At 46.6% G+C, this 20,577-nt stretch overlaps 1 protein-coding gene across 3 annotated transcripts in view; it reads left to right on the top strand.

Moving 5' to 3' along the window:
* The window catches only part of SPIRE1 (spire type actin nucleation factor 1), a 297,110-nt gene that overhangs the window by 123,304 nt on the left and 153,229 nt on the right, over positions 1–20,577 (top strand). For all 3 annotated transcript variants that reach the window (XM_033934118.1, XM_033934119.1, XM_033934117.1), the window contains exon 4: positions 14,607–14,732. In XM_033934118.1, coding sequence (XP_033790009.1) covers positions 14,607–14,732 — 126 coding nt within the window. The remainder of the gene's footprint in view (positions 1–14,606; positions 14,733–20,577) is intronic.

Here is a 20,577-nt window from a genome sequence, read left to right as displayed (position 1 = left end):
GCAGGAGCCACTTATATGCCAGTAAAAAAGAGTTTTGCGGGTGTATAGGGGAGAGCACATGTTTAAGTATCAATGCAGTGATTACAGGGGCTTATGGGCATGGGTCCTCCTCTCCATGAGTCCCTAACCCACCCTCAAGACGGCTTAAGCCGCCTCTGTGCTGGACGACTAGGCTTTCCTATGCCAGACGGCCAGGTGATGATGGTCTGAAGGCTGAATTTTAAAGGTGTGATTAATATTTTTATGGGGGGGTCGGTGATCACTGGGGTAGTGTGTGGGGGTCTGTTTTATGTGTTTGCAGTGCTTATCTGATGACTTTAGGTGGGTTTATGTGACTTAGACCATGTTTTACATGGTCTGAGTCACAGCATCCAAGTTCCGTCGAACCTGTGCTGTATAACTTTTGGTTATACATATTGTACGACTAAGTCTAAGCCGGCCCACGTCCCTCCCAACTCCCGCCCTTGACACTCCTCCTGAAATGCCCTGTTTAGCTTTGGTCGTTCAGCAGCACTATGAAGGCCTAGGTCGTTTAGAAATACGTCCAAAACCTGTTTTTATTATCGGCACTTGGACATATTTGGACAACGTTTGTCCAACTGCCGACCTAGGCCGGTTTTTAGTCGTTTTTCTCTTTCGATTATGAGCCCCATAGTGTTTTGCAGGTTTTTTGCTTTTATGTGTAATTGAACATGGAGCAAACCATGTTTTGTGTCTCATTTTAGCACATGTAGAGCCCCCTTTGGCAACGCAACAGTAGATTCTGTGGTAGAGATATGCAGAGACTATTACTGTATATGGCAGATATGTACAAATTTGTATTTATTTGTATATTAAATTAGGTACCTTTTTATTTTGATGTATAAAAGTAACCATTTTCTAACATTTATTTTCCCCTTTTTTGGAGGGAGAGAAGGATCTTTGTGATTCATGGGAAGGGGAGGAAGGATATAGTAAACAAGGCATGGCAAAGGAAGAGGTAGCAGTGTATGGAAAAGGGGAATGGAGAAAAGATTTAAAACAGGAGGAGGGGAGAAGGGAGGAGTACACATTGGGAGCATCATGGGTCAGGAAGGGAGAAACAATTCCATTATACCATACAGTAGCTCTGTTCCTTCACTCACTCTTCATTTCTACTCTGCAAATTCCTCCCTCTCTCCCCTCTTTCCCAGGACTGGTGTAACCATAAGGAAAATAGGCAGTTGCCAAGGGTGGCAAGTTCTGGACAATGGCAAAGAGCAGCAGTAGTGAAACCAAATAATAGATCCTCAAAGAGTCATGCACATGCACCTTTTACCCGCAGGAAAGGTGGACATTTTTCAAACTGCTTATTTACCAGAAAATCATTCTCATTTGGTGGGTAATTTTTTCATGTTTTATATGCAGAAAATAGCTATTATAAAATTGCATATGAATATACATGTACAAGTATACTTGCTGACAATATGTTATGTACATAGGGAGATTCCACTAATTATAACCTGACTGCCCACTGGCACAGTTTTTCACTGATTAATGGAGAAATATGTTGGCACAAATGTCAAATAGTACCTGTACTTTGAATGTTTGCTCTATGGGCATTGTTTAGTGTTGTAAGATTATTATGGTTAAACCTGTAGCTAACGTCTCCGTGACAGAGGACCTTTCTCCCTCAAGATGACTTTTATTAGTTTAAGTCTAAAAAAAAAATGCCTTGTACCATGGGGTTTAAAGTAACTTATCATCCAATTTCCAGTCTCTGCAAGAATTCATTGATGATCATTTATCTTAATTATTTGTTTTGAATTCAGAGTTGATTTCAGTGCAACATTGACCATCTGGTTATGTGATTGGAGACAAAGGGAGCTGAAGTAGTAGCCTTCCTAGATATTTCTGCTACTTTTGGCACTATCAGGCTCATAATAAAAAAACATAGACATCCAAAAAGTATCTTAAAACAGCACTTGGACATCCTAATCACCAGGACATCCAAGTGCCGATAATTGAAACCACCTTTCTGGAGGTCTGGCGAGGTATCCCAGTCTCTGTACATCTAGAGCACGAGATGGGCATGGTGGAGGCATGCTGTGGGTAGGCTTTGGGCGTTCCCAAGGGCAGGTTGCATCGATAATCAGACATTTTATAAGACATCCTGGACGGAACTTATATGTTTGGAACTAGACCTGTTTTAGAAGGGTCTAAGTGCCACAAAGATGCCCAAACTGACTATATGACCACTGTGTTTGTCATAAGAACATAAGAGATGCCGCTGTTGAGTCAGACCAGTGGTCCATCGCGCCCAGCAGTCCGCTCACGCGGCGGCCCTTTTGGTCAAAGACCAGTGCCCTAATTGAGACTAGCCTTCTAGCGTACGACTTTGTTCAGTAGGAACTTGTCTAACTTTGTCTTGAATCCCTGGAGATTGTTTTCCCCTACGATAGCCTCTGGGAGAGCGTTCCAGTTTTCCACCACTGTCTGGGTGAAGAAGAACTTCCTTACGTTTGTACAGAATCTATCCCCTTTCAACTTTAAAGAGTGCCCTCTCGTTCTCCTTACCTTGGAGAGGGTGAACAACCTGTCCTTATCTACTAAGTCTATCCCCTTCAGTATCTTGAATGTTTCGATCATGTCCCCATCTCCTCTGTTCTAGGGAAAAGAGGCCCAGTTTCTCTAATCTGTCACCGTACGGCAGCTCCTCCATCCCCTTAACCATCTTAGTTGTTCTTCTCTGGACCCTTTCGAGTATTAATATGTCCTTCTTCATGTACGGCGACCAGTGCTGGACGCAGTACTCCAGGTGAGGGCGCACCACGGCCCGGTTCAGCGGCATGATAACCTTCTCCGACCTGTTCGTGATCCCCTTCTTAATCATTCCTAGCATTCTGTTCGCCCTTTTCGCCGCCACTGCACATTGTGTGGACGGCTTCATCGACTTGTCGATCAGAACTCCCAAGTCCCTTTCCTGGGAGATCTCTCCAAGTACCGCCCCGGACATCCTGTACTCTTGCCTGAGATTTTTCTTACCGACATGCATTACTTTACATTTATCCACGTTGAATCTCATCTGCCATGTCAATGCCCATTCCTCGAGTCTGGTTATGTCATGTTGCAGATCTCTGCAATCCCCCTGTGTCTTCACTACTCTGAATAACTTTATGTCATCCGCAAATTTAATTTGTCAAGGTAAGACACTCCCCATACTCCTCTAGTGCTTCCATCACACAAAAATGAGAACAAAAAGGTACATACCTGTCTCTAAAATAGCAGCATCTGCTATGGTGAAACCTAGTAGAGCTACACACAGGTGTATTAAGTAGCCTGGTGGGTGGGCTGGTGAACTATAGAGAGGAGCAACTAGGCCCATAAGCCACTCAAATCACTACATTTATAGTACAATGTGTGGGCCCACCCAAACCCTACTATACTGCCATAAAAGACCACCTGCAGCCATAAGTGCAGTTGGGATTGGGGGGGGATCACCATAATTTATAAGGGGGTTATGGTGAGATATGCAGCTGGCACCCTTTACGTAAAGTTCACAGCAATGCCCTCTCAGGTGTCTCATTGCTCTGTCGGGATGTCTATGTGGCCAGTCCATTACTATGCTGGCCCCATCCATGTTCAAATGATCAGGATTATGACGTTTTCAACCTGGATGTTTTTCTTTTCAAAAATGGGATATAAAGTTAGACGTCCCGGTGACCAAGATGTCTAAGTAGATGATTTTCGGGAAAAAAATTATATTTGGATGTCTAGCAGTTTGCCATTTGAACATGACCATTATCCCAGGACAAGCAGGCAGCATATTCTCAACATGTGGGTGACGTCACCGACGGAGCTCCCTAGCGCACGTTTTCACATGTGCCCCTCCCGCCCGATCTAGGGCATGCGTCTCCTCAGCGTGGCCTTAGTTCTATGTTTTCCACGGAGCCAGAAGCACTGCTCCCTTGCTGCGTGCGATCTCGTTGTCCCTCTTGCACCGCGGCTTTCTTTGTTATTTTCGTTTGAGTCGCTGTGCTTGTGTCTTTTTGACCGGGTCTCCAGTCTTGCTCTGGCCACCTGACCTCGCGGGGCGGCGACCGTCTTTTTTTCTTATGTCCCGGCCTCGCACACCGCAGCTTTCTTTGTTATTTTCGTTTGAGTCGCTGTGCTTGTGTCTTTTTGACCGGGTCTCCAGTCTTGCTCTGGCCGCCTGACCTCGCGGGGCGGCGACCGTCTTTTTTTCTTATGTCCCGGCCTCGCACCGGGTTCAAGCACTGCACTAAGTGCAACCGGGTTATGTCCATTACTGATCCTCATTGTTGGTGTGTGGAATGCCTGGGTGCGAAGCACCGCGCTGAGTCATGTACGCGTTGTGTGACTCTGCAACCGTGGGCTCTTCGTCGGAGGGTGGCCAAGATTCTTCTACTTTTTGGCCCGATGGATCCTGAGGGACAGGCCTCGAGCTCGAAGTCCCCCCTCGTCCACCAAGGCTTCAGGCTCGGCTCCTCCTGCTACTCCGGTCTTGGGTAAGTCTCCTCTTTCCTCCTCAGGTGTGCCGGCAAAGAAGCCTACCTCTGAGTCTCATGCGAGTGCCGCCTCGTCGGCATCTTCGAGACCTCATTCTAAGCATGCCTCTTCTAAGAATACTCTTCTTCGAGGTCGCTCCCAAAGGAGCGCACTGCTGCACCTGTGACCCAACATCCTGTTCGAGAATATGCTTAAGGCTATCCTTACATCACAGCTTTCCTCGGTGGTGAGCCAATTGGTCCCGACCTTGACATCTCTGACACCGGTCTCGACCAAGCCCCAGTCTGACCAGCCTGAGCGTCCTTCTCTTGTGTCTCGGGGCCTTGCCTGCAAGACTCGCAGGGTTCCCGCGAGCGATTCTTCGTCTCCAGAATCGGGGCCTGTGACTTTCCGGGAACCCATAACAGGGGCCCGCTTTTTGCCCGCTACTTTGCCGAGGTTTGCCCCTTCTAAAAAGCTGTGGTCTTCTCCACCTCTGCGGGGCAGGTCTCTGACCGTGAAACCTTCCAGGCACACCCTTGTCCTCGAGTTGGACTCTACTGTGCATTCCCCCTCGGGGCTATTGACCACCTCTCAGGGGGTCTTCTTCAAAACTGGTGGAAGAATTTTCCTTTGCCCCGTCTTCTCCGAGGCTCAACAAGAAGGTCCCTCGGACTCCGGTGTCCTCCTCGACCCACCCTATGCGAGGTCATTCATCGACGCCCCTGAGGCGATTTAGTCGCACCTCCTCGATCACCAAGTCGCGGGACTCCGAGGCTCCGTCATGCTATTCGAGGGACATTTCTCCCTCTTTCTCTGCTGCCCCCAGATCTCACTCGGGGTCTCCTCAGGAGGATGAGTCTTCTCGAAACTCCTCCTTCACTCGTTTCATTTCTGACATGGGCAGACCTCCAGTCTGAGTCCCGTTATACCCAGGAATTCCTGGCGGAAATGGGTGTTGCTCATCCGCCTCATGAGGCACTGCGCTTGCCGTTGCACCAGGTTCTCCGGCAAAGATTTCTCCAGAACCTGGAGACCCCTTATGTGGTTACGGCTATTCCCTCCAAATTGGAGTCCCGTTACCAGATGATCCCGGTCAAGGGGTTTGAAAGTTCTCAGCTTTCTCACCAATCCTTGGTGGTTGACTCTTCCTTGAAGAAATCCAACCCCTCGAAGGTATACGCAGCTGTCTCTCCGGGTCGGGAGGGCCATACGATGGACAAGTTTGGTCGACGTCTTTATCAAAACTCAATGATGGCGAACCGTGTCCTCAACTATAACTTTATCTTCACATCCTATCTCCGGTTCTGTGTGGAAGCCCTCCACTCATTCCGGGAGGACATGCCGGATTCTCAACGTTAGGAGTTTCATCTCCTTGAGGGGACGCTCTCCCAGCTCCATCTCTATATGTTTCAGGCGGCCTATGACGCCTTCGAGTTGTCCTCGAGGATCACAGCTTTGCAATCGCCATGGCTCGCTTGGCTCAGGATTGTGGATATGGATCCGAATCTCAAGGATCGTCTGGCCAATCTTCCTTGCATGGTCATGAGCTATTTGATGATTCCATAGAGGCGGCCACTAAGCGCTTCTTGGAACACGAACGGTCCTTCGCCTCTCTGGTGAGACTTAAGCCAAAGACCCCTCCGTTTCGGCAATACAAAATTCCTCCCTGGAGATATCCGCAGAAATCTACTCTTGCGTTTTCTCGGCCTCCTTCGAAGTGGCTGCAGCAGCAACAACAGCAGCGTCAGGCTAAGGCCCAACCGTCGGCTCCGGCGAAGACTGGGCCGTCTTTTTGATAATTCCGGTCTGAGCCTTTGGGATCCCTTCCTCCTGGAGCCTTCCCCCCTCCCCATTGGGGGTCGTCTCCATCATTTCTATACCAGTGGGAAAGTCTTACCACCGACAGTTGGGTGCTTTCCATCATCCAGGAGGGGTACTCCCTTCACTTCAGTCACGTGCCCCTGAACCTTCCTATAGGCCCTTCTTCACCTTTGGGCGGTTGAGGAGGTTCCTCCGGACCAGTGGAATACCGGTTTTATTCCCGGTACTTTCTGGTACCCAAGAAGACGGGGGATCTGCGTCCGATCTTGGACCTCCGTGCTCTGAACAAGTTTCTGGTCAAGGAACGGTTCAGAATGCTCACCCTTCCTACGTTGTACCCCCTCTTGGACGAGGGGGACTAGCTGTGCTCGCTGGACCTCAAAGAGGCATACACGTACATTCCGATATACCCGGCCTCTTGCCGGTATCTGAGATTCTGGGTGGGAGATCTCCATCTCCAGTATCGTGTTTTTCCCTTCGGCCTGGCGGCCTCTCTGAGGGTTTTCACGAAATGTCTTGTTGTGGTAGCTGCGGCCCTGGGCTTTGAGGTGAACTTCCCCAAATCTCACCTCTGTCCACCAGTTTGTCTCCGCTCCTTCTTGCCTCGGCCTCGTCAGGAGGCCCTTGTTTGTCTATGCCAGCGGGTGGCCCATCTATCTTTGGCTCGGGTCCTGATTGTCCTACTAGGGCACATGGACTCCACGGTTCACGTGACTCCTTTTGCCAGACTTCACCTCCGTATTCCTCAATGGACTCTAGCGTCCCAATGGAACCAGGATCGTGATCCTGTCTCTCGACTCATTGTCGTGACTCCTTTGTTGAGGCAGTCTCTCTGTTGATGGATGCTATCTTCCAATCTTTCCAGAGGTTTTCTGTTTCATGCTCCCCCTCCGCAGAAGGTCCTGACAACGGACTCATCGGCCTATCCTTGGGGGGGCTCATCTGGACAGTTTTCACACTCAAGGTCTTTGGTCCAGTACCGACCGCCTTTGTCACATCAATCTGCTGGAGTTTTGAGTGATTTTCCTCGCCCTGAAAGCTTTTTGTCACCTGCTTCACGACTGAGTGGTGCTGGTCCGCACAGACAACCAGGTCGCCATGGACAGATGGACAAAGGGAACCTCATTGACATCGTATATTTAGACTTCCAAAAAGCCTTTGACAAGGTACCCCATGAACGCCTACTTCGGAAACTGAAGAACCATGGGGTGGAAGGAGACGTACACAGATGGATCAGGAATTGGTTGGCAGGTAGGAAACGGAGGGTAGGAGTGAAGGGCCACTATTCGGACTGGAGGAGGGTCTCGAGTGGTGTTCCGCAGGGGTCGGTGCTTGGACCGCTGTTATTCAATGTATTCATAAATGATCTAGAAACAGGGACAAAGTGCGAAGTAATAAAATTTGCAGACGACACCAAACTATTTAGTGGGGCTAGGACTATAAAGGACTGCGAAGGTTTACAAAGGGACCTGAACAAACTAGGAGAGTAGGCGATGAGATGGCAGATGAAGTTCAATGTAGAGAAATGTAAAGTCTTGCACGTAGGAAACAGAAACCCGAGATACAGCTACACGATGGGAGGGCTGTTATTGAGTGAGAGTACCCAAGAAAGGGACTTGGGGGTACTGGTAGACAAGACAATGAAACCGTCGGCGCAATGCGCAGCGGCCGCTAAGAAAGCGAATAGAATGCTAGGTATAATCAAGAAGGGTATTACAACCAGAACGAAAGAAGTTATCCTGCCGTTGTATCGGGCGATGGTGCGCCCACATCTGGAGTACTGTGTCTAATATTGGTCGCCGTACCTGAAGAAGGATATGGTGATACTTGAGAGGGTTCAGAAGAGAGCAACACGTTTGATAAAAGGTATGGAAAACCTTTCATACGCTGAAAGAATGGAGAAACTGGGGCTCTTTTCCCTGGAGAAGCGGAGACTTAGAGGGGACATGATAGAGACTTACAAGATCCTGAAGGGCATAGAGAAAGTGGAGAGGGACAGATTCTTCAAACTTTCAAAAACTACAAGAACGAGAGGCCACTCTGAAAAATTAAGAGGGGACAAATTGAGAACCAATGCAAGGAAGTTCTTCTTCACCCAACGGCTGGTAGACACCTGGAAAGCGCTTCCTGAGGGCGTGATAGGACAAGGTACGGTAGTGGAGTTCAAGAAGGGTTTGGACAAATTTCTGAAGGAAAAGGGGTTAGAAGGGTATAGCGGACTGCTGGGCATGATGGACCTCTGGTCTGACCCAGCAGAGGCACTTCTTATGTTCTTATGTCCCAAGCAACACCTGCTACACTCTCTAATCCTTAGCAACTTAAAAAAATATACATACTACTCCTTATGTACATCTAATGTCCTGATGTACTTCTAATGTACCTCTGTACTTCTAATGTCCTGACATATCATATGTAATCCGCCTTGAACTACAAGGTAATGGCGGAATAGAAATCAGTAATGTAATGTAATGCCATGTAACTTAGTAAAGAGATATCTTAGAATGTAAATCCCTGGGACAGGCAATTTCCTGCTGTAACTGAATTTAATTCATGTTAAGCTATTAATAAAAAAATACATGAGCTAAATTGAAATAAATAAATAGGTATATTTAGAACTACCGCCACCATCACAGGACTGGATAAACTAATAGCTTGCTTGGAAAAAAATGCTTCCATATCACTTATTGGCAGTATTCTTCAGAGTTAATTAAACATCATTGATTGCCACAGAGAAATGATAACTAATGGGAAAAAAGGGGGGAGGGAGCATGCTGAGCATGACTCATGGAAATATTTCTAACCTGTCTGTGTGTGTGTATCTGTATTAGTGTGTGCCTTTGCCTATATGCATTTCTGTTGTCTCTGTGTCTGTGACCAAGAAAATGAGTGGCGTTTTGAAAAGAGCAGTTCCCTAATTGATATGTTTCTGTATAGTGTTTTTATGCTATAGTTGTTGGAACTGTCTCTCCCATTGAAATGCATCTGGTCATCAACTTCTGTAGACTTAGCTTTATAAATATTTAAACTATGGCATGCTCACTCTTTGGTGACTCAGCAAGTGGAAAGGTATGAGGCAGTCTGCAGCAGTAAATCAAGCTTATACTTCTCATATGTTTATCATTTCTGTAGAGATGTCTAAGTTTCTGCTTCTGCAACAGTACCAGAACCTCTCTACCAGAAAGCGATATAGATTTGATCTTTCACTAACCTGTGCAACTTCTATAACAGTAGCTACACCTCTACCTGACTGATTAGAGTAGGAGGAAAATTTGCCTCCCATAAGTTTCCACAGAAAGAAGCGTTGTTGGCCGCAGGTGAACAAAGGAGAGAGTAAAAAAAAAAAAAATTTCCTGAGGGGAACCATAAATGCTGTTGGAGGAGCTATCGTAATTGCGTTTATATCTAGTATCTGATTTACTTTAATATCCAGCTTAGGAAGCATTCTACTTGTGAGACTGCTCTATGACCCATTGATGCAGGCAATTTGCCAAAACAAAGGCTGTGTCAAGTCCTTGAATGAACATTGGTTCCCCATTCAAGAAAATTGTTTCTTTTATCGTCTTCTTTGTTCCACCCTGGGCCAGTGACAATTCGTTTTGTAACTTTTTGAGTGGATCTATTTCTGTGGCCTGTAGTTCCAGGCCATTGTCCTAGGATTCTGGTAATCCATTTATTTTAAAGAGGGAACCTTGTGAAGGGAAAATAAGACAAACAAGCATGAATCTATGAAAGCTGCAGCACTTTTTAGAGGAGGTTTGAATCAGAAACCAGCTCCCCCCCTCCCATTTCTACAAGGAGACAATGGAGGAAGAGAAATCAAGATCAAACTTTAACCATCTAATCAACCATTGTCAGTGGAGTCGGAAGCTGTGTTCCAGGAAGAAGGAACCTACAAAAAAACTGAGTAAAGGCTCAGAGCTTACATTCACTAAATAAACTACTACTAATACTTATCATTTGTATAGCGTGCTAGACATATGCAACGCTGTATATTAAACATGTAAGAGACTTTAATAGAATATTGTAAAGATTAAAAATTATTCTTCCCTGAATAAAAATTTTAAGACATTAAGTGGGGGTGGGGGGAAGGAATTTGGTTTTGATTATTAATAAAATAAATCATTTTCATAATTGAATAAGGGAGGGGATATTATTCTATAATATGAGGACCAATTGTAAGATTTCAAGTGTATTTGAAAGTTAAATTGATAAATGTAATTATTGTACTTGTTTTAAGATTTGAAATGAATAAAGATTTAAAAAAAAACAAAAAACAACAACATGTAAGAGACAATCCCTGCTCAATAGCTACAATCTAATTAAAGCAGACAAGCAGGACAAATTGGGACAAATAAAGAACCAGAATAGCAAGAGAGTTCCTTCTGGGGCAGAGCCCAGAAGAGGACTAAAGGAGTAACAGCACTATATGTAAAAAGAAAATAATTTACAGGTACTTTAAATGTATGTAGTTGCTCAGAAGCATTTGCCTTCTTTTGCCTGATAATACAAGTTGTAGTAAACACATTTTTAGTTTGAAACAAGTATACTGCTCTCAACTGTTTCTTTGACTGAGGGCAAGATTCTCAAAGGCCATCGCTAAACTGTTTTCTGGCAGTTTAGCCTGTACGCAGTTTAGCGGCGGATTATCAAAAGGGATTATTTCCCTCTTTAGTGAGGTTTCTAGCAGTCTCCAACACTAACATGCAAATGGGCTCTTCAACATTGAAATGAGCCCTCCGGTGGATTCTTAAAAATGCCGAGCCATTTTCAAAACGCAGCATTGGCGTTTAGCAACAAAATACCCCCGACTGATCCAGGATTAGTGTCAGAGACAGCTAGAAAGCCCTGTGTTGTGATGCAGTAGGAGAGATGCCCATTCTTTCCGCTGCATCACAACACTTATTCCCCCTCCTGCAGCAGGAGAGATGTCCACTCTCTCCTGTTGCACTGACCACCACGACCTGACCACTAAAATACCCCTCGTGATCATCCCGCCACTGACCCGACCACCCCCTGCAGCAAGGGAGATGCCCACTTTGAAGTGACCTCCTCCCCCGCCTCTTCCCCCTTACCTCAACATAGAGCCGGAGGGATGTGGACACCCTCCTCCCAGCTGCTGCTGCTGCTTGGTCTAAAATGGGGGTGGTTGCGTGGGGTTAGTAGCGGGGGAGAGTGGGCATCTCTCCCGCTGTGGGGGGTGGTCGGGTCAATGGTGGGGTGGTCACATGGGGTATTTTAGTGGTCAGATTGTTGCAGTTAGTGCAGCAGGAGAGAGTGGGCATCTCTCATGCTGCAGGGGGTGGTTGGGTCATGGCGGTTACTGCAGCAGGAGAGAGTGGGCATCTCTACTGCTGCAGGGGAAGTGGTCGGGTTGCTGTGGTTAGTGTAGCAGGAGAGAGTGGGCATCTCTACTGCTGCAGGGGGGGTTGGATCGCGGTGGTTAGTGTAGCAGGAAAGAGTGGACATCTCTCCTGTTGGGTCAGCAGGGATTTTAGGACAGCGGGAAGTGTGGGCATTTCTCCCACTGTTGTTGTGGGGGTGGGGGGGTTTCCTTGACATGTACTCATCGCTGTCACCAGTGATGGACACATGCAAATTTAGTGAATCTTTTCTGCAGTCCACCGATCTCATTTACATTTGCATTTTTTTGAGAATGTCTCAGTTTTTTAGATTTGCTATGAAAATGGATGCGTTAGTAGACCGTCAGTTTTTAACATGGGTTTTTGAGAATCCTGGTCTGAGAGAGGAGTGTGATGTGATTAGATTAAATGATAGCCAGCCTCCTCTGACTAACGAACAAGATGTATCCATGGGTGGGCCTGGACTCACTTACTTTGGGCTCAGGCCCACCCAAAATTGTGGTATCTGTGCTATGGCTGGCCGGAATCCCTAAGCTCTGCCAGCTGAAGAGGTCCTCCTCTGGCAGCCAAAACATTTCCCTACCATCTACAATAAGGGACACCATCCAAAATAGTACAAAAACAGAGCATACTTAGGGAGAGGCGATGTTGTGGCAGTGCATGGAAATTACCACTGAGTGCGAGCATAGGGATGTTTCCAGGGCAGGATTAATTTGTCGAGGCCCCTTAGGTGCACAAGTACACTGGGGCCCCCTGCCCCGCCCCACCCTACCATGCGCCCAGGTGGAAACAGGAAGCTGCGTCAGAGGTAAGCTTTGGGCAAGCAGCACCGCTGCACAATTACAGTTCACGTTGCCTTTCTTACCCGCGTTGCTTTCTTGTCTTACTTTCCTTCAATTGTTGGGGGGGGGGGCATTGCCAATCAATGTTGATGCCCTCCTTCATCGGGCCCTCTCTGACCATTTTGGGCCCTAGGCACGTGCCTATTTGGCCTATTGGTTATTCCTGCCCTGGACGTTTCTGGCTGCCAGATAAGTACCTCTTCCTCTGGCAAGGTTATATGTTTATTGGCCTTTGATATACTGCCCTATCTTGGAGAAGTTCAGGGTAGTGTACAATTTTGGCTCAGGGATCTCCACCATCCAGAGCAACAGTGTTGCAATTTTTTGTGGGGGAGGAAGAAGTGCTTGAGTCCAAAGTGGGTAGACCCAAGGCCTCCTGATTTCCTACCCATGACAACACCCTGATGGTGTGGAAACCAGGAAGGACCTAGTGAAGTTTGAGGAATGGTCTGAAATTTGGCAGCTAAGATTTAATGCTAAGAAATGCAAGGTCATGCATTTGGGCTGCAGAAACCTGAGGGAATGGTACAGTTTAGGGGGTGAAGAACTTTTGTGCATGAAAGAGGAGCGGGAAGTGGGTGTGATAGTATGTGAGAGTATGGCGCAGTGGTTAAAGCAACAGCCTCAGCAACCTGGGGTTGTGGGTTCAAACCTACGCTGCTCCTTGTGATCCTGGGCAAGTCACTTAATCCCCCATTGCCCCAGGTACATTAGATAGACAGTGAGCCTGATGGGACAGACAGGGAAAAATGATTGAGTACCTGAATAAATTCATTTAAACCGTTCTGAGCTCCCCTGTGAGAACAGTATAGAAAACTGAACAAATAAATAAAAAAATAAATAAAATCTTAAGGTGGACAAACAGGTTGAAAAGGTGACAGCAAAAGCTAAAAGGATGCTTGGAGAGGAATGGCCAGTAGGAAAAAGAAGATATCGATGCCCCTGTATAAGACTCTGGTGAGACCTCATTTAGAATATTGTGTACAATTCTGGAGCGATTTAATCGCTATAGACTTTCATCACAGAATATAATTTTATTCCTCCAGTGATTTGTCTATTTAGTACAATTCTGGAGACCACACTTTCAGAAAGATATAATCAGGATGGAGTCCATCCAGAGGATGGCAACTAAAATGGTTGATGGTCTACATTATAAGACATATGGGGACAGATTTAAAGAGCTCTACATGTATTCTTTGGAGGAAAGGCGGGAGAAGAGAGATATGATAGAGATGTTTAAGTACCTTTGTGGCATAAATACACATGAGACAAGTCTCTTTCACTTGAAAGGAAACTCCAGAGTGAGAGGGCATAGAATGAGGTTAAGAAGTGATAGGTTCAGGAGTAATATGAGGAAATCATTTTTATTACAGAAAGGGTGGTAGATGCGTGGCAGAGAGGTGGTAAAGACAAAGACTGTGTCTGTATTCAAGAAAGCGTGGAACAGGCATGTGGGATCTCTTAGGGAAAGTAGGAGATAGTGGATGTTGTGGATGGGCAGACTGGATGGGTCATTTGGCCTTTATCTGCCATCATGTTTCTCTGATTAATGATATCAAGATGAATGATTGAGGAGATGGGGTATTAGGATAAGCTTGCTTAAAAAGATCAGTTGTGAGCAGAAGTTAGCCAAAGAGAAGAAAATATAATCAAGAACTCTGTTCATTTATTGCTGAGACATTGCCTGTAGTGACATAAAGAAACAGAAACATGATGGCAGATAAAGGCCAAATGGTCCATCCAGTCTGCCCATCCATAGCATTCACTATCTCCTTGTTTAGTTTTTAGTATTTTTTTTTAATGCTTATTAATATCATATGTTATATTGTAATGCACTAAGTATGAGTGTTCCCTCCCTTAACTGGTGAACTATACCTTTCTATTCATTATTAAAGGATTTTAATTTTTGGAATTTTGGCTTCTTTGATTTTTTTTTTTTTTTTTAAGTTATTGACATTAAACTTCTACTGTTTCATACTCTTCTACATTTGTATTTGAAATGCTAGAGCCTTCTATTCTATTATAAAACATCTTGAAAGAAAAATTAGCAAATGGAAATTAAGGCGTGTTGGAACAGCTAGGCATAAAAAATGTTTTGTGCTCATTTCCACAGTTGTGTGCTTCACATCTCCCAGCACCATCAGACGCTCCTAATCACTACCAGGCAGTATGTCGGGCACTGTTTGCAGAAACTTTGGAGCTGCGTATGTTCTTGGCCAAAATAAAAAGTGCAAAAGAGGTATGTATTTATTTTTATTTAAATAATTTATAATCCACACAATGCACAGTTCAGCTCACAAGCAAGTATACATATTAAAATTAATCATCATAATCTGCATAACATGCAGTAAACCTGAATTGCCTTATCAAAAGGTATCATAGACCCTGAATGGAATTAACAAATATTTACAAAAAGGCAAGTTGTTGCTGTAATTTTTGTTCATAAATATGATAATCTGTACATGCATCTCCTTATAAGAGCAAGTTCTATAAAAGATAGTTTTTAAAAATTATTTCTTATTTCCATTTGTTACATACATAACCAAATACAAGCAAATTCACACACATAATAGAAAAAAATATATATAAAGAAAAATATTCTTGTTATTTTAGTTCACATCATTGAGGCTATCATGCACCTTAATAGGCTAGAAATTTCTAAAAGAAATTATTTATATACCATCGAAACAGGCAAATAAAAATTATTTCCATAAGTCACTTATTATCATCAACCACTGTATTAGTTTCTAAAACTTTCTCTAACTGGGATGGATCCACAAATATATATTTATCATTTCCATATACCACCAAGCATTTACATGGAAATCTAAGAAAAAAAGTACTTGTGATGTCACTGTGGGTGGGGCTTAATGCTGCACCACCAGCTACCCAAAACTAGCTCACCCAGGGGGTGATGATGCAGGTAGTGGGGAAGGTAACACTTCACAGCAGGTCAGGTGTTGAAGGGAAGAAATAGTTATCTCTCTAAGGGGAAGATTCTCAAAACCCACTGTGCCTTTACAATGGTCACTGAACCAGTTCCAGTTGGTTTAGTATGGAAGTATTCTATCAGCCAGTTCTCAATAGGGCTCACTGTGGTCTTTTCTGAGCTTCCTGGCAGACTCCAACTCTGCCATACAAATGTATTACAACAAGGTCATTAATATTTAAATGAGAACTCTGGGTGATTCTCTATTATCAACAGGTAATTCCCTAGCTTTGCTGTCCTACATGTGCGGGCAAAATTTTCTGGCAGGTCTGAGTAGCCTTATTTCTGGTCAGTGCCTGAGTGATGATTGGCTCAAACATTGACAGGAAAGTAAGGCTTGACAACTCAGACCTGCCAGAAAATTTTGCCCCGTCCCCCTGACAACCCCGACACCCTTCAGCAATGTCTCACAAATATATTAAACAGAATTGGCCCTAGTAACAACCCCTGAGGCACTTCACTACTCACCTTCCTTTCCTCTGAGAGGATTCCATTTTGCACCACCCTCTGTCGCCTTTCAGTCAACCAGTTTCTAATCCACTTCACCACTTTGGGCCTTAAGTCACCCCTTTCAGATATTCAAGAGTCTTTGTGTAGTACAATATCAAAGGTTTTGTCGAAATCCAAGTAAATTACATCTAGTACATATCCTTATCCAGTTCTTTGGTCACTCAGTCAAAGAAATCAATCATATTTGTTTGGCAGGATTTTTCTTTAGTAAAGCCACATTGCCTTGGGGCTCCTTTTACTAAGGTGCGCTAGGGCTTTAACACGCGGAATAGCGTGCGGTACATTGCCGCGTGCACTAGACCTTAATGCCAGCATTGAGCTGACGTTAGTTCTAGATGCCTAGCAAGCGGTAATTCCCTGTGTGCGCTAAAAACACTAGTGCACCTTAGTAAAAGGAGCCCTTGGTTTTACAACCCTTTGGATTCTATAAAGTTAATTATATTTTCCTTCTACAGCAACTCCATTATTTTTCCTACCACTAACTTCTTCCCTGTCACTATTTTTGTGAAGAGGGACCAAATTTACTTGTCTCCAATCTTGTGGAACCTCTCCCATCTATTAAATAAATGCTTAAGAGGTTCCGCCAGGATTTCTCTGAATTCCTTCAGTATCCTGGGATGTTTCCCTCCAGACTCATAGCTTTGTCCACTTTCAGATTTTCTAATTGTTTATAAATACTTTCTTCAGTGAATGGTGCCATATCCAATCCATTCCAAGATATACCCTCAACACTAAACCACATTCTTTCTCCAGGATTTTCTTCTATGAACACCAAAGAGAAGTACCGTATTTTCACGCAAATAACACGCACCCGTATAAAACGCGCACACGTGTATAGCGCGCAGAAATCACGATGATAAGCACAAAAACTTTGGTATAACGCGCTCACGATTATACCGCGCATGCTGCCCGACTCTCCGTTCACCCCCCTGACTTCCGTGCACTGCCCCGCCTCTCCGTGCGCTGTCCCGACTCTCCGTTCACCCCCCTGACTTCCGTGCACTGCCCCGCCTCTCCGTGCGCTGTCCCGACTCTCCGTTCACCCCCCCCCTGACTTCCATGCACTGCCCTGACTTTCCGTGCGCTGTCCCGACTCTCCGTTCACCCCCCCCTGACTTCCGTGCACTGCCCTGACTTTCCGTGCGCTGTCCCGACTCTCCGTTCACCCCCCTGACTTCCGTGCACTGCCCCGCCTCTCCGTGCGCTGTCCCGACTCTCCGTTCACCCCCCCCCGACGTCCGATTCATCCCCCCCCCCGGCAGGACCATTCGCACCCCCACCCCGAAGGACCGCCGACTCCCCGACAATATCGGGCCAGGAGGGAGCCCAAACCCTCCTGGCCACGGCGACCCCCTACCCCCACCCCGCACTACATTACGGGCAGGAGGGATCCCAGGCCCTCCTGCCCTCGACGCAAACCCCCCTCCCCCCCAACGACCGCCCCCCCCAAGAACCTCCGACCGCTCCCCCAGCCGACCCGCGACCCCCCCTGGCGACCCCCACGACCCCCCCACCCCCCTTCCCCGTACCTTTGGTAGTTGGGCCAGAAGGGAGCCCAAACCCCCCTGGCCACGGCGACCCCCTAACCCCCCCCCGCACTACATTACGGGCAGGAGGGATCCCAGGCCCTCCTGCCCTCGACGCAAACCCCCCTCCCCCCCAACGACCGCCCCCCCCAAGAACCTCCGACTGCTCCCCCAGCCGACCCGCGACCCCCCTGGCGACCCCCACGACCCCCCCCACCCCCCTTCCCCGTACCTTTGGAAGTTGGCCGGACAGACGGGAGCCAAACCCGCCTGTCCGGCAGGCAGCCAACGAAGGAATGAGGCCGGATTGGCCCATCCGTCCTAAAGCTCCGCCTACTGGTGGGGCCTAAGGCGCGTGGGCCAATCAGAATAGGCCCTGGAGCCTTAGGTCCCACCTGGGGGCGCGGCCTGAGGCACATGGGCCCAACCCGACCATGTGCCTCAGGCCGCGCCCCCAGGTGGGACCTAAGGCTCCAGGGCCTATTCTGATTGGCCCACGCGCCTTAGGCCCCACCAGTAGGCGGAGCTTTAGGACGGATGGGCCAATCCGGCCTCATTCCTTCGTTGGCTGCCTGCCGGACAGGCGGGTTTGGCTCCCGTCTGTCCGGCCAACTTCCAAAGGTACGGGGAAGGGGGGTGGGGGGGTCGTGGGGGTCGGCCAGGGGGGTCGCGGGTCGGCTGGGGGGGCGGTCGGAGGTTCTTGGGGGGGGGCGGTCGTTGGGGGGGGGGGGGGTTTGCGTCGAGGGCAGGAGGGCCTGGGATCCCTCCTGCCCGTAATGTAGTGCGGGGTGGGGTTAGGGGGTCGCCGTGGCCAGGAGGGTTTGGGCTCCCTTCTGGCCCGATATTGTCGGGAAGTTGGCGGTCCTTCGGGGTGGGGGTGCGAGTGGTCCTGCCGGGGGGGGGGGGGGGGTGTATCGGACGGCGGGGAGTCGGCCGGGCAAGAGGGCTTGGGCTCCCTCTTGCTCCGATCGTGGATGCGGGTGCGGGTGGGAGCGCGTGCGAGTGGTCGTTCGGGGTGGGGGTGCGAGTGGTCCTGCTGGGGGGGTGAATCGGGCGTCGGGCGGGGTGGGAACTATGTTTGAAAACTTTCGTATACCGCGCTCACGCATATAACGCGCGAGGGGTATGCGCGGTAGGTAAAAACGCGTATAACGCGCGCGTTATATGCGTGAAAATACGGTATTTGTTTAATACATTCACTTTGTCCTCATCATGTGGCCATTTTCAACATCTTTCAGCCTTGCAATTTCATCTCCAGCTTTTTCCATTCCTCAATATATCTGAAAAAAAAACCTTGTCACCTCTCTATACCTCTTTAGACATTTTTTCTTCCACCCTTATTTCCCCTTTTGCTTTTTTGAGTTTAATCCGATAATCTTTTTCACGATCTTCTTGTGTTTTTCCATATTTCTTGAAAGCAGCCTCTTCTGCCCTTATTTATTCTGCCACTTGTTTGGAGAACCATATAAGCTTCTTATATCTCTTGCTTTTACTTTCCTTGATCTTGTATAAAGATCTCTTGCCATATTTATAGCATCTTTCAACTTGGACTACTGCTCTTCCATTTCCCCATTCTTTCCCATGCCATCAACTCCTTCTTCATGTATTCCCCATAATCAGCACATCTGAAATACAGTTCATAAGAACATAAGCAGTGCCTCCGCCGGGTCAGACCATAGGTCCATCCTGCCCGGCAGTCCGCTCCCACAGCGGCCCAAACAGGTCATGACCTGTCTGAATCACCAGAAGGGGCTCCCTTGCCACCTTGGTTTCTCATTGAAGTCCTATCTTCCCATCGAAGTCCTAACCCTCCGGTCTTGCACATGCACGACCTGTTGGGTTTCTATACTTATTACCTGGTTAGCTTTCTATACTTGTGTTACATCCCAGCTCCTCCCTCAGTATCCCACGATCCCTTTATCCCTCAGGAATCCGTCCAATCCCTGTTTGAATCCCTGTACCGTACTCTGCCTGATCACTTCCTCCGGTAGCGCATTCCAAGTGTCCACGACCCTTTGGGTGAAAAAAAACTTCCTTGCATTTGTTTTGAACCTATCTCCCTTCAGTTTCTCCGAATGCCCCCTCATACTTGTTGTCCCCTTCAGTCTGAAGAATCTGTCCCTATCCACCCTCTCTATGCCCCTCATGATCTTGAAGGTCTCTATCATATCTCCCCTGAGCCTCCTTTTTTCCAGAGAGAAGAGCCCCAGCCTATCCAACCTCTCGGCGTATGGGAAGTGTTCCAGCCCTTTTACCAGTTTTGTGTGTCTGCACTCTGCTTTTGCTCTTGTATTATACCGTTTAGTATGATGATCTCTATGCTTAGGTGGGCACCCACCCGAATGTTGGAAACACTTCCAGCATTTGTTAGCACTAGATCCAGAATCGCTTCTTCCCTCTTGGGTTCCATCACCATTTGTTTGAGCAAAGCACTTTGACAGGCATCCATAATCTTTTACACCACACCATTTCAGTGCAATGACAACATGCCATTCTCAGGTGAATGGAACCCCAGTGTTGCTATACTCATTGTTGATCAGGTTCTTAAAAGTCTTATAGAGCACAAAGCTACTACAGAAACTGCCTGTTGTGGGATCAAAACACAGTTGTGATTCAATTCATAAAACTTTCATTTGATCCTCTGGAGTCAGTTCATTTGAATTAACTGTGGAACCCTTCTTGCATTTTTATATGGTGGGTCCAGATTGGGACCACTGTCAATGGAGGGCTATTGGTAATCAATCCAATATATATATATTGGTAATCAATCCAATATATATATATCAATCCAATATATATATATATATATCCAATATATATATATATAAATAAATATATATCCAATATATATATATATATCAATCCAATATATATATATATATATATATAAAAAATTAGCTGAAATTGCTTGGAAATCCAAAGATCTCTCAAGGATCCTCTCAAAGTATACCCATTTGATTGAAGGAAAATAAAGTAAGAAAGTCTTCTTAGATCTAAGTGGTCTAATCAGTTTTGGAAAAGAGAAGAGCTCTGCCAAATATTTAGTCAGAATGCCTTTC

This window comes from Geotrypetes seraphini, chromosome 2, assembly GCF_902459505.1.
Source record: "Geotrypetes seraphini chromosome 2, aGeoSer1.1, whole genome shotgun sequence".
In the NCBI taxonomy this organism is placed as follows: domain Eukaryota; kingdom Metazoa; phylum Chordata; class Amphibia; order Gymnophiona; family Dermophiidae; genus Geotrypetes; species Geotrypetes seraphini.
Note: the sequence above shows the minus strand (reverse complement) of the source record. Positions and strands in the feature narration are given on the sequence as shown.